The 25,819-nt window shown below is 36.7% G+C and overlaps 1 protein-coding gene across 1 annotated transcript in view; it reads left to right on the top strand.

The window, feature by feature from the left end:
- Positions 1-25,819, top strand: part of INPP4B (inositol polyphosphate-4-phosphatase type II B) — a 599,434-nt gene that overhangs the window by 433,770 nt on the left and 139,845 nt on the right. Inside the window, exons 12-14 of the mRNA XM_058550121.1 lie at positions 12,444-12,574; positions 12,950-13,054; positions 23,636-23,744. Coding sequence (XP_058406104.1) covers positions 12,444-12,574; positions 12,950-13,054; positions 23,636-23,744 — 345 coding nt within the window. The remainder of the gene's footprint in view (positions 1-12,443; positions 12,575-12,949; positions 13,055-23,635; positions 23,745-25,819) is intronic.

The following is a 25,819-nucleotide window of genomic DNA, read 5'->3' as shown; positions in this document are numbered from 1 at the left end:
ATGTAAAGAATCATGTATACAGTAGACACTCAATATACCAGAGCTAGTATTGTTGTTGTTTTTCATCTCAGCTGAATGTTGATAATGTTTCAGATAGAAAACTGAGTCTGAAATTTATTTTAATCTCCTTTAGTTTACTAACCTAGCACACCTCATAGACATGTTCACTATATGGTACCACAAATTCCCAGTGGGCAGAAAAGCAGGCTGGGCATGTCTTCTCCCACAAACTGGTATGTTTGGCACTGAGACAGTGATTTTGGAATGATTGTCATGCTTCAGATTAGTTAGGGCCTTCTGAGCCACAGAAAAGGAAGAACTTATCAATTTTCTTGTTGTACTCTTCCTGGACTCTAGCATAATACCTGGCATATAATAAACACTCAGTAATGGAATCCTTTTCTTCAGAACAACTGAAATTGTTAGTAGAGAATGACATGATTACATTTAGGAAAAGGGAGGCAAGTGCGGAGGGATAAATCAATTTAGTGGATATTGTGGTTGCCTAGGCTAATAATGATGCTGGCTTAGACCAGAGTGCTGATGGGGGAAATGGAGAGCTGTACACACATTTGAGATTTTTTAAGGAGCTAAAATTTACAGGACTTGGTGATAGATTACATCTGGCGGTAAGGTGTTCAGGATGACTCAAGCATTCTGACCTGCAAAACTGAATAGATAAGTATAATTCATTAATGTAGGAAATATGGGTGAGCATTAGGTTTAGTAGAAAAAAAGGAGCCTTCTTTGGCTCTTAGTTGACCTATCTAGGTCTGTGCTATCCAATATGGTAGCTACTTGGTCCATGTGGCTATGTAAACTTAAGTTAAAATTTATTGAAATTAAAAATTTACTTCCTCAGTCACCTTAGTCACATTTTAACTGCTCAATAGCCACATATGGCTAGTAGCCATTATATTAAATAGCACAGCTATAGAACATTTCCATCATCACAGAGAGTTCTACTGGACAGCACTGATGTAGGATAACCAGCAGGGGCATCTATAATTTAAAAAAAGAAAAGCTATAGTAACATGCAACCCTCCTTTCTTCCTGCCCATTGGAATTTATTGTGGAGAATGAGAAGGCTGACATCATGCTTTCTGCTTTACCCTTGTAGGCAAATACTAGAAGTGTTTTTCGGCTTTTTTCCTAAATTGATAGTATCAAAATATAGTCATGCACCACATAACAACGGTTCGGTCAATGATGGACCACATATACAATGGTGGTCCCATAAGATTAGTACCATATTGCCTAGGTGAGTAGTAGGCTAGACCATATAGGTTTGTGTAAGTACACTCTATGATGTTCACACAATGACAAAATTGCCTAATGACGCATTTCTCAGAACGTATCCCTGTTGTTAAGCAACACATGACTGTATATGTTCTGTGCTGCAATTTCTAGTGGGAATGAGATTGTGTTATATTTCTAATGGAGAGTCCACCTAGCATAGTAGTTGAAAGCATGGACACAAAAGACAAACCTCCTGGGCTTAATCCCAACCCTGCTATTCACTGTTTGGGTGACCTTGGGTAAATTGCTTAATTTCTCTGAGTCTCAATGTCCTCATTTGTAAAATGAGGATGATAATAATAATACCTACTTCAATGGGCTATTATGCATATTGAATGGGTGAATATTTGTAAAGTTCTTATTACAGTGCCTGGCATAAATAAGTATAATAAACACTACATAAATATTTGTTAAATGAATAGAAAATAAGTAAGAATTTTATTTTCTTGTTTGACATTCTGGCAATTAGAGTAGCCAAGGCTGTCTGGTAAGTGCACACTTGAGCAAAATCTTTGAACCAGCTCTCTGTTGACCTGGGTATAACTTACATTCAGATATGAGTCCTTCAAATGGATGATTCCAATCTTGTCCTCCTATTCAGGGATACTTCCTTAGGAGAAACCATACTCACCAGGAATTAGAATAAAAAAGAGGACAAGATTTGTAGTCGCAAGACCTGAGTGCAAGTCTTGATTCTGCAACTTACTAGCAATATGGCATTGAACAAGTCACTTTACTCCTCAGTTACATTCTTCTCATTTGTGTAGAGTAATGTTTTTTAATAGAACTTTCCATGATGACAGAAATGTTCTATACTGCACTGTCTAATATGATAGCTATGTGACTACTGAACACTTGAAATGTGTCTGTTTCAGTGTGACTGAAATTTTAATTTTGCTCAGTCCAGCTCTGGAACAATTATCTCTGAGGATTGTTTTGAAAAAAGAAAAAAAAAATTCTATACAAAAATAACCTTAAGTACCTGGAAAACCTTATGGTGTCCACCAAAGACCCCTACTGCCAAGCATTTTGTGGGGCCTCTTGAACTCCATTTACTTATGAAACTTAAGTAGGTGGCATCCACACTACAGGTCCAGGGGTAGGAATTGGAAGGGAAAATATCCATAAATGTTTACAATTTCTAGACGTATGGGCAGGAATAATGAAAAAGTGAAGAGAGTGCTAGCACACTTTCTTGCGTTACCAGCCTTTCCGTTAGTAATTTTCACGGCTACCCAGAATGAAAAGGCATGGAATTAATATATGTGGATTTAGGAGAAACTTCACATAATGTGCCACCATTTTAAACATAGGTGGAACACTGAGCTTTAAGATATTAAAAAAATAGATGTTGCCCATGTTTGATAACTTTAAAACAAATTTCAAAGGTTAAATAAGACATTATTTAGAAGTAAATAAACACCTAATCACCTTTATCAAGAACAGCAAATAGATTCTTAGGATGAAAGAAGACATGCTTATTATTCCTCATTTGTTTCTAATGCCGTTACCTTAAATTAAATTATAGAATCTATCTGTATATCCGATACAAATAGCTTCTGTGATTACAGCTAAATCCTGTGGTTACTGTGTTCCAATTCTTGGTCGTTACGTATAACTTCTTGGGTGTACAGTACAACAACCACTTACTTTAATTTCAAGTAAAAATCAGAGTGCGTGACCACACAGAATATCCAGTCATTTTTCAATGAAATTGTGGTTCATGAGTTGCAACATTAACCACATTGTCATTTAAAAAAATGCATTTAAAAAAAAAAGCCTGTGATTTATGGATGCAGTTTTTATCCCTGTATGGGTTCAAGCACAGACAGTTTGAATTGTGGGTTGAAAATACGGTGAAACTTGACATCTGGTTGAACTTTGTTGAGTTTTATGGTATCACCTAACCACTTTGTGAAATTGAAGCCACCTACCAGTCTTTTATGTAGTCTATTCTTCATTGACTATTTAGTATTTAATTTTTTTTCCTAATGGGTAAATTTTTTTATGACTTCTTTTGGGTTTGATTTAAGGTCTAATTTTGCTTAATGAATGAAAGCAACTTGGCCATTAAACTTTCTACCCGTGTACACCCACGTGTAGTTTTAGTGTGTGATAACTACCAAAAGGCTCTATTTAAATTGTATAGCTATTCTTATTCTACAAAATGGTATTGTACGGCTCATTGTGGGAAAATATTTCTATTTACTTAGATAATAACAATTTCGAATAACATTTTAATGTCTTTCTTACTGGGCCATAGCCTTTGGTATATAAATTTTTATCAGGCTATTTGGTCTTACTACATTCTTGTAAGTGAATTAACTGTTATTCTCAGGTACTGTTTATTACAATAATTACTTCTCATAATTTCAGGAATTTTTTAATTTACATACCCAGATTTTTAAAGTTTATTATGTTAGGTTCACATTTATAAAATAGGTGTTCACATGTGGAGCTCTGGCCTCAGAACTAGAGAGATTTCTTGTGCATGTCCGTTAGACAAGCATCTCTATGGTCATTTTTCTTTTGAAGAAGTCAGCAGAGTGTTTGTAAAACGTGGTGGGAGAGACAAAATGCCGTGAAAGAGCCTAAAAATATATTCTACATGTTTCCATCCCGTCCTCTCTCCCTCAACTTCTTTTGTACTAAGCAGAGTGAAATCTTTGATGGAATCCCTGTATAGGTAGAATATTAGTCAGGGTTCTCCAGAGAAACAGAGCTAATAAGATGTGTGTGTATATATATATATATATACGTATACATATATACATATATATATGTATACGTATATATATATATATGGAGAGAGAGAGAGATTTATTATAAGGAATTGGCTCATGAAATTATGGTGGATGACAAGTTCTAAAATCTTCAGGGTGAGTCTGCAAGCTGGAGTCCCAGGAAAAGCCAGTGTTGCAGTTTGAGTCCAAAGGCAGGAAAAAGCCAGTGTCCCAGTTCCAAGTCAGTCTGTCAGGAGGAATTCTCTCTTACTCGGGGGAGGGTCAGCCTTCTTGTTCTATTCAGGCCTTCAGCCAATTGGATGAGGCCCACCCAAATTAGAGAGGGCAATCTGCTTTACTCAGTTTACACATTCAAATGTTAATCTTATCCAAAAACAGCCTCCTGGAAACATCTACAGTAACATTTGACTAAATATCTGGACACCTTGTGGTCCAGCCAAGTTGACACATAATATTAACCATCACAGTAAGAAATGCCATATGAAGAAAGATTTTTAAATTTTTCCCTATCCCTAAAGAAGACTTGACCAACCCAGGGTTACAGACCCAGATCGTAAAAGGTTAGAAGACTCAACAATGGCTCATTTATCTATTGTATTTAGCCATTTTAACTGGGGCAGAGTGCAGTGTTCTACTTTGGGGTTAGTTTATATTCTGACTTGACCTCAAATATCAGGAAAATCTAAGAATAACAATCTGCAAGCAAACCTTTCATTCAGTCAATCAACAAGACTATATTGAGCACTTCCCATGGACCAAGGACTATGGTAGGACACAAAGAGGAAAGGAGACAGGATTCTGCCACTCACAGGCTCAGAACAAACTTTCCCCGTGTTAGCATTCTCCCCTTGAATACATCATCAGTAGGCGTTAAAACTATGTTTTAAGTGGCAGCTTTAAGTAGAAGCTAAACTTTCTCCTCTTTTAACTTTGTTCTATTTTGATGGTCTTAAACCTAGTTTTATTTTTTTAGCAGCAGAAACTTTTTTTTTCCGAAATAGAACGGTACATGGAATTCCAATATTAATAAAAGAGATTCAGTTGGAACTGGTGCGTGGCTGGAATAAGGAAAAGGGTCTCGTGTCTGTCCACATACTGGCTTCCCTTTTGTCCAACACCCTCCCCTCTCCTTCTCGCCACAAAAGCCCCAGGGGTATAAGGAATGAAATTTAAAAACTGTTTACCTATTTAATATTCTTGCCACTGTTTTATGCATTATATGTAAAAACTTTAAAGCAGGTTTGGCTATTTGTCTTCCAGTTCCCTGTGACTAGTTTTTGTTCAATTATTTCTCTTCATTCTTCGTAGAGTTGTTTGGTTTCGGTTTTTTTTTAAATCTCATTTTCTCTTCATGTTATTCAATAATCTATGTTTCAAACATGTTATATATTTAGTAGTCTGTTCCATTATGGAAAGTTCAGAGGATCATAACGACCTCCAAGAACTTGCAATTTTACTGAAAAGGACAAGCATGTATTTTTGAAATATTTAAATAAAGTAAGACAAAACAAGCCATATAGACAAAAAAGTGCATCATAAGGTTATTTCCAGAGATCTGTATGAATATTTCATCAAATATCAAGGATGTCATCCTTTATAGTTGGAATGCTAAGATCCATAGAGCGCTAGATATTTCTCAAGTAGGCCTTAGCAATCACCTGTCTCCTTTGGAGATTTATTTTACGTGATTTGCCTTTTATTTTTGTAGGTAGCGGAACAAAAGGGGGCGGATGGCAGTAAGTGCCATAAATGTTTTAACGTGTAAAAAGCCTTAGCTTATTAATATTTGAATATTCAGTCTTTTCTTCTCAACTTTTTGTGTCTACCTGTTGGAGTCTTGGAGAATTGGAAGCAGTTGGAGACAGGCTAGAAGATTTATTTTAGAGATAGAACTCTAGTGAGAGTAAAGTAATGAATTCATATGAGATTGTGTATGTTTAGCAGGGCAGTGGTTTTTCCAGAAAGAAAATTTTGTTGTTAACGTTGTAAGGTAACAATTGAAGGAGACAGCTTTTGAAAGCAGAAGCTGTTGTTACTGTGAGTAAAATGAGAATGTTCATAGATGGGGAGGGAGTGTTTTAAAAAATATTTTTCTATGAATTAAAAATGCATTTACATGGCTCATCTCCTTTGCCATTGACACCAAAGGCTTAGTGAAGATGTGTTGACTATTGAATTAGAACATTGATGGCAAGATGGCTATTTAGATAAATATGGCAACACGTAGACACTGGACTGCAGGGGTCCTATTATGGGTCTCATAATACTGGGCACAAATATGCACTTGAACATATTTTGGAGAATATCAGTTACCATGCACTATATACCTAGTAGCTATGACATTCCTACTAAAAGATTCAGAAGTAAAAATCCCAAATTATAACTTATCCTTTGTTCAGGTTAATTTTAAAAGTACATGACAATGGGGCAGGCCTGGTGGCTTAGTGGTTAAGTGCGCACGCTCTGCTGCTGGCGGCCTGGGTTTGGATCCAGGGCGCGCACCAACGCACTGCTTGTCTGGCCATGCTGAGGTGGCGTCCCACATACAACAACTAGAAGGATGTGCAGCTATCACATACAACTATCTACTGGGGCTTTGGGGAGAAAAAGGGAAAAAAAAAAAAGGAGGATTGGCAATAGATGTTAGCTCAGGGCCGGTCTTCCTCAGCAAAAGGAGGAGGATTGGCATGGATGTTAGCTCAGGGCTGACCTTCCTCACCAAAAAAAAAAAAAAAGTACACGACATTGTAGTTCTAGAAGTCAACAGCCTAAATACTAAACCCCACTCACTCAACATATGTTCATTAAGTACCTTCAATAAACAAGGCACTCTGATTTTTGTTTTTTATTTTGTTTGTTTGTTTTGTGTTTCTTTGTTTTAAAGTAGAGGATTATATGGAGTGAGGAAAGAGTGGACGTGGGGATTGTAGTCTAAAAGCCTTACGGTATTCTAGTGACTCTGAGATGAACAAGCAGTTTCATTTAGATGCCTCTATCTGTGAAACAAGAGGTTTCAAAGGATTCTCTGAACTTCCTTCCAACTGTCACATTCTGTGTGTATGTTTGTTGTTTTCTTTGTATCAAAAAGGACATATTACTTCTGGTATCCCATAACTTGGATAATCTAATAGGATATTTTGAGAATGAAGGAGGTACTGATATTACACTGAAATAACAGATATAAACTGGCACATGTGATTGCTTCACTTCTAAAATATGGTGGTACAATGGCAAATAATGGGAGAAATCAGTAATATAACACATACATATACATACACAAAAAGACCTTTTTCATCTATGCACATAGATAATTGTTGTGCTTTTGAAACATATTTGTGATGTACGTATCATTAAGACTTTTTGTCTAGTGTTTAACCAGCCACTAATCATCTCCTACATATATATACATATGTGTCAAAGGGAGGAGGGACACTGCAAAAGATCCCAACTGTGTTGCAAGCCCTTGGGTACATGACCAAGGAGATCCAAGGGGCCTGAAAGTATCTATGATGAGAAACAGTGCTTCTGTGTGGAGCCTTTGGCAATTCTAGTAAGAAAGTTTCAATGCAGACCTTTAGAGTTCTGGAATGTGCAGGTGCATCCTGCATCAGGGAGCTACTTTTCATTTGAAGAACAGCCCCTGGTATGATACTGGGCACTAGTAGAGATTGAAACCCTGATGATGGGACATAAAGTGACTCTGAGACTGGACCTGCCCATTACATACTGGGTGTTGATTTGAGCCCACTGTGTGGTGTAGGAGTAATATATTGTTAGATGGGAGTGATACATTTGGAATTGGACTCAAGCAGATCCAGAAAGTATGAGCATATATCATGAAGAGATGTCGCAGAGTCTCATGTAATTGACCTCTTGTCGGTACCTCTATTGCATGATGCTTGTCTCTCATCTCACGCCTACGTGGGAGTTTTCATATGACTAACTCATGGAGGAGGAAAGAACTCAAACTCTTATAAAGATGGGTTGGCCTGGTGTGTTAGATAGAACTTAAGGTCAATAGTGAGGGAATCCAGCCAGTGAGCAGATCTGCAGAACAGTATAATTGTTATTCATTTAGAGCTTCCTCTAAATGAATGGCCTGAGCTAAGGATATACATTAAGTATTGGCAGAGTGAATGGCTTCAAGGGCCTGGAAAAAATAAGACTAGAAGATGGGATACAAGGAGTCTGGGCAAGGGGTATGTGGATGGGCTTATAAGAGTGAGCTCAAAGTGCCTTTATGCCTCAGAGCCACGCCTATCAGAAAGCAAATACTACAGAGGAGTATAACCAGATGGATGTTATCACCTGCGTGTGGATATTAGCCAGACTCCTTTCTCAGATACCCCAGGGTTTATGCAATAGACCCATGAAGAGAATGGCCTTGGTGGCAGACACGGGGACTATGCATGGACCCAAGGACATGGCCTCCTTCTCCAAGGCTGATGTAGCTACTCTTACTGCTAAATGTTAAATGCCAGAAATAGACTGACAATGGGCGCTAATATGGCACCATTCCTTGGAGGAGACCCAACAGCTATTTGGTGGCAGATCAATTAAGTTGGATCCCTTTGACCTTGCAGAGGGCAGCAATTCATCTTAAGTAGGTGAAACATGGTCTGATTATGTGTTTGCCGTTCCTGCTCACACTGCTGACACCCAATATCTGATGGCTTACAGAATGCCTGATCCAATGATATAGTGTCCCACATAACGTTGCTCCTACCAAAGGACACTTGCCACATCAAGGGAGGTGCAACAATGAGCTTGTATTCACTTCATGCTCCACCACCCAAAAGCTACAGACCTGATAGAACAGTGGAATAATATTAATCATGAAAGACTCACCTAAGGCACCAGTTTAGGGGGACAAAACCTTAGGATTGGGGTACTGTCCTTCAGAATGAAGTTTATGTGCTGAACCAACAGCTGATATAGGATATTGTGCCCACCATAGCTAGAATACACAGCTCTGGGATAAAGGGTGGGCCCTTCTTGCAATCAATCACAGTGCCCCATTAGTGGATTTGTGCTTCCTTTCCCTACAACCTTAGACTTTTCCAGTTAGAATCCTGGTTCTTGGGGCATGGGTAGAGGCAATTCTGTCAAGGGACCCATAAAGAGTCCCACTTAACTGGAAGCTGTGATTGGTTCTGCATGCAATCTGGTTACCATGCATTTCTCACTACAGTGGACCAGCAAGAATAGTAAGAGATACTATACTAATCCTCATGGGGAAATAGGGCTTCTGCTTCACAATCTGAGCAAAGAGAAATATGTCTGGAACTTAGATGTGCTCCATGCCCAGAGGTGAATTGGAAATTGCAACAACCAAGAGTACATGAGGGCAAGGAAATTAGGGGCCTAATCCCTTGGGATTAAGGTTTTAGTCAACCTCACAAGGCAGCAACCCAGACCAGCTGAAGTGCTGGTGTAATATGAGGGAACTCTGGAATGAGTGGTAGAGAAGATTGGTGATGAATATCAATGAAGGCCTCAAGGATCAGCTAGAGTATTGCATATAGTAACTTGCTTCACTACCTCTCTTTAAGTCTTTGGGGAATTGTAACTGGCCATCACTTTGAAGGATTGTACTTGAACTTCCCTCTTAGGGAAGATATGAGAATGCTGTTTTATATGCTACCTGGATATCAGAAAATGATGCAAGTACATGTTGTTCAAGGGTTTGCCTGTGCTGGGCCAAGTCTATGTGCTTTTCTATACTGGCTCAATCCTAACCTCTCTTCAAGTTTTGACCCCTTCTTAATGGAGAGCCCCAGGTATTGCCACCATTTTCGTCTTATCTCCTAACACTACCAGCGTTATCAGCCTCCCCCAAGGTGAAGACCAGGCATTAGCATGCCCCTAATGGCATCTACCATGGAAAGATCCAGAGTGGTTCTGGCACCTGATTCTTACCAGACAAGATCCAGGAAGTTCTGTCTCCACTGGGATGTCTTCCCCAGTGGCCATGCAAAAGGAGATAGATTACACAACCAGAAATACAGAGGAGTTAATGTCCCATAGGATGAGTCTTTACCAATGAATAGAAGATGGTAAGGAATTGACATTAAATGTCTCTTCTTCCATCTAACAAACAGTTCCAAGGTTCTATGGTCCCTTATGACTTTTCTAGAGTTGTTCCACATGACCAGGTAACCAGCCATGCTTTCTTGGGAAGTTCTACCCAACTCAGTAATGTACTGCTTTATGTCTGCTTTCTCTTCTTCCCTGCAGCACTTCTCGTCTTACCTCCCTTTTGCTGACCCAGGATTGCTTGGTCTCAGATCTTTCTTCTAGAGAACGTGGATTGAGATACAAAGCAAGGCTCTTAAACTCCAGTTTTTGTTCTCTGAGTAACAAATTAAAATATAGTATAAACAGCCCTAGCCTTCCCAATTGAAAGGTTTACTGATTTGATGCACCCGATTATCTTCTCTTTTTATCTGTTGTAATGAATTAATGTAATTAATTTCTTTCATTTTTTTAAAAAACATATAACTACTCTCTTACTCTGCCCCATTTTGTTTTATAACTTTTTCATTACTCTGCTCTGTTTTATTACACCTTTATTCTATAGTTTCCCTATATTTGAACTTTTTTCAGTGCAAAGAAACCTTATGTCGATTGTTTGTCTCTTTCAGAATGTGTTGCTTTTCAGTGCCAGCACTTAGAACAAGCAAGCAGTGAATGCCAGGTTTTATCTGTGTATTCCTGTATATAATTTTCGACATATTGGAGGAGGGTAATAAATATTATGCCACAGTTTATGAAGTGCTTCCAGCATATCTCAAGTCACTCCCACAAAACACTAAACTTTTCTGACCACGCTTCCCCAGGCTTCTCTTAGGGAAGGAGATGTGCCCACCCCAATATCCCATAACTTAGTCAGAGGCTTTGCTATCAGCCTTCCTTCCCTCTCTCACCACCTCTCTTTTAATTATTCTTTCTGATAAGAATTCAGAGACAACATAAATTGTAAACCCATGGTGCATCTATTAGTATTAAATAGGACTTCTTAACTAATATTTCTATTATAGCTATATATTGGAAGTAAAGCCTGAAACCTTATGTATTAATTTAATATCTCACACTTGCTATCTGTCTCAGATTTGACCTAATTGCCCTAGATTCTTCTAGACTTGGATATCTCAAGCTTTTGGAATTATTTGTTTGTTTTGGTTGTTCTTGTTTTGTCTTGAATTTGAATACCCTGCCATTTGAGTGCACATAGAAGTCTTGACTCCCCAATTCTTCAACCTTCTCCCCGCCACCACCACCCTCTCTTTGGTCATAACCTTCCTTTGCTCTCATTGTCTATTGATTAATTACTTCTTCTCCCATGAATGTTGTGTGATGAAAGCTAAACTATGGAAAAGTTGAGAATGAGATTAATATTCACAAAAATTGTAAAGATATCAATGAAAGATGCAGCAATACTACATTACATTCCCATTAAAACTAACAAAGGCAGCTACAAACATTTGAAAGCAAGTCACATTTTTGCACGCCATCCATTATTCTTGCATTTAACAAGACGTTAAAGATTCTACGTCTTCTGAATTTATTAGCTTGGTATTTAGCACGTTGCATAGCCAAAATAACAAAGAAGGTTCGTTATGGCTGGTTAAATTAGCCTCGTGAAAATGTTGTTGGTAAAAGGTTACAGAAATGAATAAGAGATCTAACCAAGCAGCCTACTTGACTATTTATCATTATAATTTAAAAATACATTCTGATGATTTAAATTCACTTGGCTAAAGGGTAGAGAATTAGATAAAAGTTAATAATTAAAACCTAAATGGCGTGATTAGCTCTTCCTTTTGATGAAGAAGGGACAAAACATTTGCATACAATATTTACTTAAATTGTCCTTTTGAGATAAACTGAGACCAATATAACCATACCTGATCATACCGTTTATGGGCTTTAAAAAAATTTTACAGCTATATTATATATAAACTGGATTACATGAATATCTTGCATTTCCTTCAGACATAGAAAGCCCTTCCTACATTATTTTATTTAGGATGATCAAGCCTAGAACTTAGCTGGTTTTCTATGGAAGTTTTGGTGTTTGTTTTTTAACTGAATGGTCTCTATATATGTTAAGGATAGTAAGTCTTTGCCATCTTTGTGAAATTTTTATCAGTGAAAAAATCATTTTAATCTGTATTTTTTTTTGCTTTTCAATATATAGACTTTTTAATGTTTGTATGACCTAAACTATTAATATCTTCCTTTGTGTTAAAATTATTTTTTTTCTAATAAGCACCTAGAGCTTTCTTGAAAGTGATGGTGAATCAGTTTCTTACTAGTTTGGCAACACTGATTAAGTATCCCATGTCTATAGACTTAAGATCAAAATAAATGTTTTCTCCTCTTTTCCATTCTTAACAGAAACCAGGAGCTAGAAGAACTTGGTGAGCTTTCTCCACACTGGGACAATCTACGGAAAAATGTGCTTGCTCACTGTGATCGAATGGTGAAAATGTACCAAGAAATTCTGAAAGAACTTGGCAAGGAAACAGGTGTGAAAACAATCACTTTACATATTTAAACTCAATTGCATTTCACGCATGTTACTTGAAAACAATAATAAACATTGTTGTTATGGATATAGAAAAGTCAAGATTTAAAAAAAATACCTTTATTCTAACTCTACCATCTTGGTGTTAAAAACAAGGAAAGAATTGCACTATTTTACCTCATGATATTATTATGAGAATAACTGAGAAATTTTTTTTTTAAATTGAATTTCTGAGAAGAAAAGCAACCCATACAGTATATGTTTTTCTTTCTGAAATTCTTGTAACATTTTCCTGTGTCAAATGTACTTTTCAACATACGTGTACACACACACACATTTATTATTTATTTATTAATAATCAGTTTTTTTCACCTAGGGTCCTCTTTCAAATCAAGCAGCAACAAAGGAGAGAGAACATTGGAATTTGTTCCAGTAAATCTGCATCTGCAAAGAATGCACGTACACAGCCCTCACTTGAAAGGTAGGAAATAGTATTCTTTTAAAAATGGATGAATTATGCTGGTGTATAATTCTTTTAAAAGCTTGACTATTGAGAGAATTAAAAATTTTAGCTGTTATGTAAAGATGAGATGAAATAATTGAAGCTGATAATGACCCTAAATACTACAAAATGAACTATTATATTTTTGTGGCTGTGTTTCTGGGCAATACTTTGTAACTGTGGCACCTGAATTAAATTGCAGGTGAATATGCAAAAGAGTATTAGCTTCCTTAAGTAGTATCAGTGATGGCTAATAGCTACCAATGGTGCTACTGTTTGGATTAGGAAAAAAGAAAAAGGAAAAATAAGGCGTTCATTTTGTACCTATCTTGATAAACCAAAGCCCAAAGCTGGACTCATATGCTGTTTCTCTGACTGAGTGGTGACTATCAACAGAATCACCCCCTTCCCTATGAGAAGGGGGTTTATCAGATAGAAAGTGGTAGAGTATTTTGATGTACTCAGTTGTGAGAACCGTTTTTCAAGGAAAAAGTATATGAATTTTTATAAACCTTCCTGAATAGGGTCCAGAGTGAACAGTATGGTGTTGAATTTATTGCCATTCTACATAATTCCTTGCCATTTCTCTGTATTTTAATTTTCTCTGTATTAAAGTGTATTTTAAAATATTCTTCTCATCTCCCTTTTCCTTTAACTTATTGCTATATCAAGTTGTATGCATATTTGGGTTGATTATCTCCCTCTGTTTACCAGCAAAAGTCCCATATTATGCCTGTTGTCCAACATCATTGTTAATGATGCCCTCCGCCTCCTTTCCCTCTCAAGTCTCCGGGTTTGAATGATAAATGCTATGGTCATCCTACTAGTCATCCTACTAGTCCCTATCTTCTAGGGACACAAAAGTTACTTTAGATCATTAAATCCTTCATGATAAATGTATCAACACACACATACAAACATACACAGATACTTCTACAGACTCTTTCTAATACCCTATTTTGTAGCCACTCTGACAATATAGAGGTTACAGGTTTTAAAAAAGTTAAAATGAAATCCCTGTTCTGCTTTAGAATCATCTGAAGTTTTATAATCAGAAAAATTAAACGTTTTTCTGTTTGTGCACACTAATTGTGTATACACAACTAGGTAATGTGCACGTTTAAATGTAGGTATAATCATTCCGATGTATAATTGTATTAGTTTTGGTAACCCTTATCAACTATCTGAAATTTTAACTTGGATCCTTTTCACCAAAAATTACATCAAATGAAAGAACTGAAATAAAAATGAGAGGAATTGGCCCAAGGCATTTAGGAACTCTTCCTTGATTACTTTCTTGAGTGTCTGTCAATAGTTTGAACATAACAACGTGTAATGTTTTAAAAATCATCAAAACCAAAGTATCAACAAGTAATAAAGAAGCTAAAATACTTAAAAGCTGTCTGACAACCAACATAAATTTTTTTCTAATGGCCAATATGAAAAGACTTTTATGATAGAGTAAAAAGTTTATATATTTTGGAGTGGAACAGAATTGCACTTTTTATATATGCTTTTTACCACTTTTTTATGTATGACCTTAAGTCTGTTATTTAATCTTTCTAAGCAGTATTGGTCTCTTCCTGATTAAGTTAATTAAGGGATATGTAAAATACCTAGAATGAACAATAATAGTTTTTATGATACATGTGGCATTTGCCATCACTGGAACAAAATGGATCTGTCGGTTTTATCAGAGCTGTTAAAATTGGAGAAAAGTGATCAGTTAAGAGCCTATTAAGAGACAGTGAAATCTTGAACTAAGTAGCTAGATTTTGAGAAAAGATGATTTAGAGAGGCATTTTGGAAAAATCATCACATGCAGGGACTTAATGACTGATACAGTGAGGAAATGAGAGATAAGGATGACTCAGGTTACAGCCACGGATGGATAGCAGTGTTATCAAACCAGAGAGTTTGCTGGGGCCAAATTGATATGAATTTATATTTAATTTTGCATTCAAATATTTGCTGATGATCCTTAAAATACTGCCTCCAAACAAAGAGAAATTGTTATCTAAGTGGCCTTTTCCTTTATACTTATTTCTTGAAAATGAAAGAACCATTTACATTATGCTGTTTTTTCCAAGCTATTATCTGAAAACTAGACGAGAGTGAGCTAGGATGAATGCAGTGCATTTAGTTTCTGTTTCTCCAATTTGAAAGGAAGAGACTGGCTACTAAAAGAAAAAAATTTAGTAAAGCAAACAAAATTCCTTCTAATTAGTTTGGTTTGGGATATGTATCAGTTTCCTAGAGCTGCTGTAACAAAGTAGCACAATCTGGGTGGCTTAAACAACAGAAATTCATTGTCTCACAGCCTGGAGGGCAGGTCTGAGTGTTGACAGAGCCATGCTCCCTCTGAAACCTTTAGGGGACTCCTTCCTTCCTTACCTCCTTCTAGCTTCTGACAGTTTGTCAGCGATCTTTGGTTTTCTTTGGTTTATTGATGCGTCACACCAATCCTCCGTCTTCACATGGTGTTCCCTTATGCATCTTACATCATCTTCTTGGTGTGTCTGTCTCTGTGTCGGAATTTCCCCTTTAAGGGCACCAGTCACATTGGATTAGGACCTGCTCTAATGGCATGATTTCAACTTGATTGCATCTGTAAAGACCCTATTTCCAAATAAGGTCATATTCTAAGGTATCTTTCTTGGGGGGCGCAATTCAACCCATAACAGGATGTATAAAGGAATTTCTTATTTTGCGATGACAAATATCAAGCAGTAAAGAGAAAACCAATATTTTGATGTTATAGAACTAGGATACTACTCATAAACTACAGGATTTTTCACATAGCAATTTTCGGAAAGACTGGTTCTTCTCTTTGAAGACCTAACGAGAAAATGTGGGAAGTGACTAGATATCCTTAGAGCCAAGAATTAATGTGAAGGCACTGAATTCTATTGCATACTGTTTTTTTCCCAAGGTTACTCATGTATGTAATATATGTATGTCTATGATATCCATATCCTATGCATAACATTAAATATTAAATTTATATTTTTAAAAATATTTGTTTTTATAAATTTAAAAGTTATTATTTGAAATTGGAATTCAGATAAAGTAGGTGCTAATTTTTAGACTAGATCACCAACTATATGTTATAATAGAAATTGAAAACTTGACTGAATTTTTGGAGCCCTACCACTTACTTCTTTGACTTTGACCAAGTTAACTTTTCTGAGCTTCAGTTTTCTTATTTGCAGAATAAAATGGTTAAAAGTTGTAGATGGTAGCCAATCAAATTTTCTATTTGCTTATTTAACATATATTTAGCAGATTAAATGAATTGCAGTTAAATTTATTTAAGGTCCATGGTTACTGATTTGAATATTTAGCTGAATTACAGACAAGATTTTGCAAGGTAATGATGCAAGTAAGATTGGCCAAGCCTTGGTATTTCACTGGGTGAGTTATTTGGATGTAGTCTACATTATTTTCATTCTTACCATTAGTAAATTGTGTCTATCCACATTTGATTAATATGTCTGCTGTATTTGGAGAAGCAGCTTTGCAAACAATAGCAGACAGATTCACCAAATACAAGGCTAATGTCTAGCTCTTGAAACAAGTAATTGAACAGAACTAATGTTGTCATGTCTCTTACTGACAAATGAAATAACCTCCATTTAACTTTGGGTGCCCCTAGACCCATTAAGTTAATTTTTCATCTTTTTTCATTACTTAAATGCAACAAATGGATACCCACCACAATAGAGATCTTAGACAGCAATGACAACAATAATGTAAACACAACTCTGAAATTAAGAACAAAAGTTCCCACTCCGATATGCCTCAATAAATTTTATTTTCATAGGAAATCAGTTGTGAATATTAATATTTTAATAAGGATTCTTGTGATGTTATTCTATAAGTTATTTTCTGTGTTATAGATATATAATAGCACATTACAATATATAAGAAAGAGAGAAGAGGCAAGAAAAGAGTGAAAGAAAGAACCTACTATATTATATCATAAAACAGTAGGTGAAATCAGGTACATCAGCCAGAATTTACTGTGTAACTATGGATGAGTCAAGTAACCTCCCTGCCCCTTAGTCTTCTAATCTCTATACTGAGGGAAGGAGCATACAAAAGGAGCAATTTAGAGCTTCCTCATTTCTGTATCTCAAGAGTTTGGGTGTATCACCTCGTCAATGAAGCCTAATTACCCTTAGATATGTTTAATGATGATGCCAAATTGCTTGGACTATTTTGAAACAGATTTCCCTTAAAATTCCCTATTGTCTTGTGATTCATGTCCAAGTCATTTTGTGGGCTATTTTGAAGTCAGAGATTATGCTTAAATTGTTCCTTGAAATGAGATCAGCATTTCTACATTTTTTTTCATTAGCACTATTTTTATAGTTATAGGAATTTTAAAGAGATCTTCTGGGAAAAAAATAGACTTATTATCTCAATTCTATTATTAAATGGCTTTTAAAAGGCTATGAGGCCGCCCTATTATTAAATTTCAAACCAACCTACTATCTTTAGCTTGATGAGACTCAACAGCTTAAATTCCACTTTCCTATTATGCTGTATACTATGCCATTTTCACAAAGCCAAGGACAATTTTTGATATAAAATATCAAAGAAAGAAGACATATAGATTCTTTTTTTTTTTTTTTGTGAAGAAGATCAGCCCTGAGCTAATGTCTGATGCCAATCCTCCTCTTTTTGCTGAGGAAGATTGGCCCTGAACTAAAATCCGTGCCCATCTTCCTCTACTTTATATGGGATGCCGCCACAGCATGGCTCGACAAGCAGTGCGTCGGTGCGCGCCTGGGATCCAAACCTGCGAACCTCGGACCGCCTCAGTGGAGTGCACGCACTTAACCACTTGTGCCACCGGGCCGACCCCTAGATTATATTTTTTTAAGAAAGAAGAAAGGAAGTTTAATTTTTTTGCTTGAATTTTCTGTAAAATAAGATGCCCATCTAGATTTTTATAATTGTCTCAGCCCACCTGTCAATTCTCCAGTGCTCCACAGATGCCAACTGAGTGTCCTATAATTCAACTTAATTCTGATACTATTTACCTGGAGATAGCATCAGGTTCCAGAGGTTAAGGACTCAGTACCATAAGACTGAGTTTGGAATGTCTTGTGGCTTTAGAAAGTAAGGAAGTACTCAAAAAACGAAAGACAAAACTGAAGGGGCATGTATAAATGGCACAGGAGTCAACCTGAAGGAGCTCCCAAAAGACAAAGCTGGAACAACTTGAACATAAAGATGGTGTTGCATCATAAACCAAAGAGCAAAATACCAGTGAGCCCATATTGATGTGTATAAATAACTGAATAAATACATGAATTAAGGAGAAGGGTCAACTCTTCCTCCCAGAAGAATTCCAATTAATAAATGTGGAAGGAATGAGGGAAATGGAAAATCACCATTCGAACAAAACTAATAATTGCCATAGGCAAGATTCATCAATGGATGCTAAAATTAGTGGGTGCAAGTTTAAACAGACACAAGATATTTGGATAGTCTTAAAAATGTGTCCTTAAAATATGTAGTAACTTTACAGTGGAGAATGAACTGTAGGTAGTGGCGGACATCACCTTGACCAATGCATCAAGGTTCACGTCAAGTAACATGATCAACTTAACATACTCCCTGATGGGATGCACTGAGAAGGGTGTGTTGCCTCCATGGTTTCCTTCTCAATAGTGCAGAATCTCAATCTAATTACGAGAAAACATACGACAAACGCAAACTGAGGAACATTCTGCAAAATAACTGACCAGTACTCTTCAAAAGTGTCAAAGTCAAAAGTGAAAGACTGAGTAACTGTCACAAATTGGAGGAGACTATATGACAACTAAATAGAAATGTGGAATCCTGGATGGATCCTAAAAGAGTAAAGGGTGTTAGTGGAAAAACCAGTCCAAATACATTAGCTACTTTGTTTAATGGTATAGTATGAAATTAATTTCTTAGTTTTGATAATTAATCTATGGGTATGTAGGATATTAACATAAAGGGAACCTGAGAACTATTTTTCATAGTGACTGCACCATTTTGCTTTCTCATCAGCAGTGTGCAAGAGTTCCAATTTCTCAACATCATGGCCAACACTCGTTGTCTTTTGTTTTTTTGATAATAGCTATTTTTACAGGTGTGAGATAATATCTCATTATGGTTTTGATTTGTATCTTCATGATAATAAATGACATTTAGCATTTTTTCATAAATCTGTTGGCCATTTATGTGACTTCTTTGGTGAAATGTCTATTCAAATCTTTAGCCCATTTTTTAATCAGGTTATTAATTTTTTTTCTATTGAATCATAGAAGTTCCTTACATATTTTGGAAATTAACCTCTCATCAGACATATGATTTGCAAATATTTTCTCCTATTCTGTATGTTGCCTTTTGACTCTATTGTTTTCTTATCTGTGCAGAAGATTTTTATTTTGATGTGTCCCACTTGTTTATTTTTAGTTTTGTTGCTTGTGGTTTTACTGTTGTATTCATGAAATCATTGTTAAGATCAATATCATGAAACATTTCTTGTCTTTTTTTCTAGAAATTTTATAGCTTTAGGTCTTATGTTTAAACCTTTAATCCATTTTGAGTTGATTTTTGTGCAGGCTGTAAGATAAGGGTCTAATTTCATTCTTATGCGTGTGGATAATCATAAGCTTTCTTTCTTATTTTATAGAATATGATCCATGGATGGATATATATTCATCCCCATCCCCTGGAGATAGGTATATTCCAGATTCCAATTTTTTTTTTTGGATAGTGTATCTAAACTTTTTACTCTTCAATTAAGATTAGTAATTCCCTTGAGGCCGGCCCAGTGGTGCAGCAGTTCAGTGCGCACGCTCCGCTTTGGGGGCCCAGAGTTCTCAGGTTCGGAACCCGGGTGCGCACTGAGGTACCACTTGTCAAGCCATGCTGTGGTGGCATCCCATATAGAGTAGAAGAAGATGGGCGCAGGTGTTAGCCCAGGGCCAATCTTCCTCAGCAAAAAAGAGGAAGATTGGCATCGGATGTTAGTTTAGGGCTGATCTTCCTCACACACACAAAAAAAAGATTAGTAATTCCCTGTATGATCTAAAGACAAAGAAGGTGAACTGAATTGAGCCTCAAAATATTTGTTTATTTATTTATTGACATTTATTGAGCACCTATTATATCATGCATTATGTTGAGACATTTGAAATGTTCTTCTATTAATATTTGAAATATATGAGGAGGTATATAAGCATCGAAGCCTGTGTTTTGGGCAGAGTGACTGAATGGCCACCCATATAGGAGAAGCAATCTACTGCACTGTGGATTCAGGGAGGCTAAGATTGAAAAAGGAGTAGTAATCCTGACAAAAAGTGAGAAAGTTAGTATTAAGGTAAAGATAGTTAACATTGATAGGAGAGAATAAAATTTTGGTTGCGGAGTTGTTAAAATGGATCAGATAAAATGTTGACAGAGAGAGAAGAATTGAAAATGATCTTGAGATCTTGAGAATTTTACTCTGGAAGGCTTAAAGGAATGTGATGTCTTTATTCATCACAGGGAACCAGAGAGGAAGAGCAGATTGAAAGAGTTAGAACAAGTGAAGCTTAGTAGCTAGTTGACATTCAGAGGTGTTCATAAGGCAGTTAGGAATTGGATTATTTAGTGTGTAGGAGGTCAGAACTAGCCAGAGAGGGAGGTTTTGTAGGCTTCGGTAAAAATATAGTGTTAAAACCCCAAAAGTAATGAGTTCATAGGTAGAAAACTGAATGGAAATAAGTAAAAGTCAGAACCTTGGAAATGAAAGAGCTTGTTCATAACTATAGATGGATTCAGGAAACACAAACTCCTTCATTTAGATTTGAAAAGAATCAGTTCTTTATTATGAGGAGTGGAGAGTATTTGAGCAACTTGCTTCTCTTTCTTTGCCTGCTGCTTTAAATCTCTTCATTCCTTCATAGATGACTAGAATTCCCAACAGCAGGAAGGTGGATGAATAAAGAGCAAGTTTCTGTTCCTAGAAAGTAGCTTCGGAAAATGCTGAAACTATGGATCAATTGAAGAGACAGATGCACCCTGAAGCTAATAACGCTTAAGTTCAGGGCCCTTCATGGGCATGGGCCTCTTACAAGACCCTACCAGGGGTCCTAGCAACATGTTTGTGATCAAATGTTTTTGCAAATTTTGCAAAAGTAGGCTATTTTAACCTCCATTGATTAAGACTGCTCCCTCCTTCCACTCAGATTTCCCCTTCCCTCATTCTTTCCCCCTTGGGGAAAGAGGTGTTGGTTGGTGTTGGAGATGCCACAGCCTTTTTTGGATCCAGCGAGAGTCTACAGGCAATTTTTTTTTTTTTTTTTTTTTTGGAAATTGAGTTAGGAATGCATTTAGTTTGGGCTTAGTGGGACATATGTATACAGTTGTTAGTCACTTCTGTATATTGTTGGTATTGCTGGTCACCCAGGTTTTAGCAGAAACGCAATGTATTTCATTGTAGCAGTAGCATGATTTTTCTCTTTGCATTTAGTTTAAATTAACACAGGAACTGATTATAGTCAGAAAACTGAGCCTCAGTATCACTTTCCTTTTCAGACTGAAAAATTCATTTTTATGGAGAAAAGAGCAAAAGTTAAAATATCACCTTTCTTTGCTTAATTGGTAAGATTACTTCTTGTAGGGAAAATAATCATAGATAATACTTACTAAATGCTTATCACTTTTAACTACTGTCAACTGCATTTTCTAGCTGAGGAAACTGAGACTAGAGAGGTTAAGTAATTTTCCCAATGCCACACAACTTAGAAGTGGCAGAGCTGGAATCCGGAACCCGGAACTCGAGTTCTAGTCAGTAACGTAAACCACTGGCTCTCCACCCCTGGGCGAGAAGTCAGAAGATGCAGGGTGTAAGGTCTCTGGGACTTTAGACAAAGCAGGTAACTTCCCAAGGTGCTCAGGTTTCTTTCCAAAATATGAAGGTGGACTGGAATTGGATAGTTGTTGGTGACTTTGGGGTGATCTCATGACTGTTGGAAAAAGCTGAGACCCCTTCCAAGAAGTAGAACAGTTGCAGTGAAATAATTTGCATACATTTATGGACATCCTGAAACCCTTTTCTTAGCCCTAGGTTAAAATCCTCTAGACTAAGAAATCTTTAAATTTGACACAGTCTAATATTCTGCTATTTTAAGAAAGGTCGACTTCTAGTTTATTAGTGACTTTTTAAAAGGGCAGGAGAGCCGGCCCGGTGACGCAGCAGTTAAGTGCGCGCGCTCCGCTGCGGCAGCCCGGGGTCCCCCGGTTCAGAACCCCGGGCGTGCACCACGCACTGCTTGGCAAGCCATGCTGTGGCGGCGTCCCATATAAAGTGGAGGAAGATGGGCATGGATGTTAGCCCAGGGCGAGTCTTCCTCAGCAAAAAGAGGAAGATTGGCAGATGCTAGCTCAGGGCTAATCTTCCTCACAAAAAAAAAAAGCAGGGGGGCAGGAGATTACCACTCCAACAATCTATTAAGTGATGGTTCAGTATCTGCCTTATTGATGGGTTGGTTTGGGTTGTATTCTGTTTTTTTGTGACTTGGAGTTCTCTGAGTGCTGCTGAAGTCTTTCACTAGAAGACATTTTTTGTTAAGAAAAATATTTTGGGTGCATTTGGATTGAACCATTATGAAGAAGTTATGGTGTTTACCTGAAACTAATAAAATAATTTATATTTTCCCTATAAATGAGATCTGAAAAACAACCAATGTGTCAATACCAAAATCAATTTGAAAAGGATGTACTATGAAATTAGGTTTCTCAAATAAAATGTAGTTTAACAAGAGGCCATTCACTCTGCTTCCTTCTTATGGGGAGGCTTTCATTAGAATGTAAAAATGACGGCATGTTTTGAAGGCATGAACTTAATATGTATCAAACTTGATGGCTTTCAAGAGCAAAGGATTGGGTTTCAATTTAAATGTATGGATTTTTTATTAAATAAACAAAGTATCTCGCTGGAAAAATAGATCGAGAGACATTTTGTGTATTCTTTCTATGTCACCTAAGGAAGCTGCAAAAGCATGCATTCAAAATTGTGTAAGATTTAGTATACAAAGACAGAAAACTATTCTATATAGGTTTTTAAAACTGCACTAGTACTGTTCTACCCTTGAGCCAAAATGAATTAGTATTTTGGTTCTTTTCTTTGTAAATTTTGGTTGAAAGATTGTTCATTGTTGTTGAATTTCAATCTGATTGCAAATTAAATGATGCAAAACTCAATAAAGTAAAATACACAAAAGACCAATTAACATGTTATCTCAGTAAGTATATAGAAGAATGAGAAAACATACTGTTCTACACAGTAGCATATAATTAAGATGTAGTCATAAATCAAGGAAATATTATAACTTGTTTAGGTGCACAGGTGGCTTTTAGAAAGATTGATTAGCTTCTCTTGCCCCCTTGAGAGGCACGTTCGTAGTTATTCCTGCAAAATTAAACAGAATAATTTCTCAAACTTCCCACAGTGTGTATGCTTCAATGCAAACAGCATGCTGGAGAGAAATGTTTGCAAAGTGTTCATCTCCTTGTCCATTCCTGTTCCAGATGCTCTCTACGATGTCATCACTGTGGGAGCCCCAGCTGCCCATTTTCAGGGATTTAAGAATGGTGGTCTTCGGAAACTGCTCCATAGATTTGAAACGGAAAGGAGAAAGTAAGTGATGACAGGATGCATTAATGGTATTATCTTCCCTTTGGGGAAGTTTGTATACAAGGTTAGCATAAAGAAGCTTGATCTATCACAATGAATAGTTCTTTGCATCTCTAACTCATTCAGTAACTTAAAGTTGTTGAATTTCCAAAAAATACTTGAGCAGAAATTAAATTAGAATATAGGAAATGCCTGAGTGTGTTGCTTATAGAGTAGTACTTTGCTGGCAGAAAATTTGGGGGGAAGCCATGCTACTAAAAAATAGATAGTATTCTACTACCAACTATTGCTCATGCAATGAAATGGTGTTCAGACAGGGATTTAGTTGAAAACATAGTGTAATTGAACTGTGAAGCTGAAGACGCTTGATGGAGAGCGTGAGTCCTAATTTATGACTTTGGCCCTACGAGTGATTTCCACTGTGAACTGAGGCAAGGCACATAAATGCTCTGCCATTTAATTGTGCCATTTGAAAAAGAGACATCAATACAGAACTCTATGAGTTAAGTGATGATATTAAAAGAGAGAACTTTCTATTCCTCAGGGAAAAGGCATGATGCGAAAACCAAAGTATTATCACTGTTATTTATAGTTTTAATATACTTTCTCAATTTCTTTTTTTGTTTGTTTTTAGCTACCTTAAGATATTGCATCAGTAGTTTATCTCCTATGTACCAACCAATTGAGTTTATCCTGTAATATCCTCTGGCTGTGATTACACTCACGTAAACCATGAAGAGTGTTATCCAGGTGTGAAGGGTGACTTTATTTTTCTTTTCAAGTAGTTATTCCTCTTGTATTAAGAACATGCATTTTGAAAGTTAGGGGAAAATAGTTATTCTTTAGTCATCGTTGGTTTAGTAATGGTATTAGAAATCGATCTGAGTGGCAAAACCAGAACCTTTTTTTTCAAGCTTTATCACATTCATCACATAACACATTTGTTACTCAGTGTTCAGATGTTCAGGAAGAAATTGGGAAAAGTAAGTTAGAATTGAATAACTGATATACTATTATATAAATATATAAGCTAATAATACGTGTATATGTTTCTTGTTTCTTTTAAAGAATTTAACTTTGGTACAATACTGTTAACTCAGTTATGGTCCTTATTCAGATTTCTCCAGCTTTTTGTTTTCATTTTTTTTGTGTTTTTTGGTGGGGAGGGTATATAGTTCTATGAAATTATATCACAGGTGTAGAGCAGAGTAACCATCACCATAATCATCATAAAGAACTGTTCATTACCACAAAGAAACTGCCTCAGGTTATCCCTTAATAGTCACACCCTTCCCACAAACCCTTCTGCTGCAGAAAGCAGTTCTGTTGCCTTATTATTGCAACAGGCAATGGAAGTCAGAGTTCCAACCAGGGACTCTGAGGGGAGGGGCACCTCCTATTTAATTCATGGAGGTTGGAAGTCATTTCAATCCCAGACCCTCTTGGGGAAAGGGATGCCGTCTCTATTGAAATGGTAATGGGAGTGGAATACAGGTTTCTGCCCCTAGTCTCTACTGGGGAGGGATGTTTCTCACTGGCCTCCTGCTGTACCATCCTTTGAGTAGGGGAGGGGCACTGCTATTTTTGTGAGTTTCACACCAGAACAGGCAGGTATGGTTAAAAGTTTCTGTTCTGTTGGGCCACACTTTTACTAGTCCTTCGGCTTTTCTTGGATACTATTTTTAGTTGGCATTTTGCTGCATTGAGGGCTTCTCTAGCACCCAAGTTGGGATATATAGAGATAAGAAAAAACCCATGGAACTCACTGTCATGTCATTCCTTAAGTCCTGAGGCTCCTAGCCAATCTGCCTTCTTTTCTTCACCTCTTAGAGCCTTCTGATAAATGACTTATATGTTTTGTCTAGGGTGCTTTTTTAGGGATTAGCGAGAGAAATAAAATAGATTGTGTTTACTCCATCTTGTCTGGAACTAGAAGTTTCTACCTTGAGAATTCACTTAATCTGTGTTTTTCTCAATCAAATTTTAAAGTGCATAACACAATTAGAAGACTGAAAACTGTCCACAGGGCACATAGAATCTAGTTGAGCATATAAAGCATCGGCATGTGGAACATGGAA

The sequence above is a fragment of the Diceros bicornis genome, chromosome 11 (assembly GCF_020826845.1).
Source record: "Diceros bicornis minor isolate mBicDic1 chromosome 11, mDicBic1.mat.cur, whole genome shotgun sequence".
NCBI lineage: Eukaryota > Metazoa > Chordata > Mammalia > Perissodactyla > Rhinocerotidae > Diceros > Diceros bicornis.
Note: the sequence above shows the minus strand (reverse complement) of the source record. Positions and strands in the feature narration are given on the sequence as shown.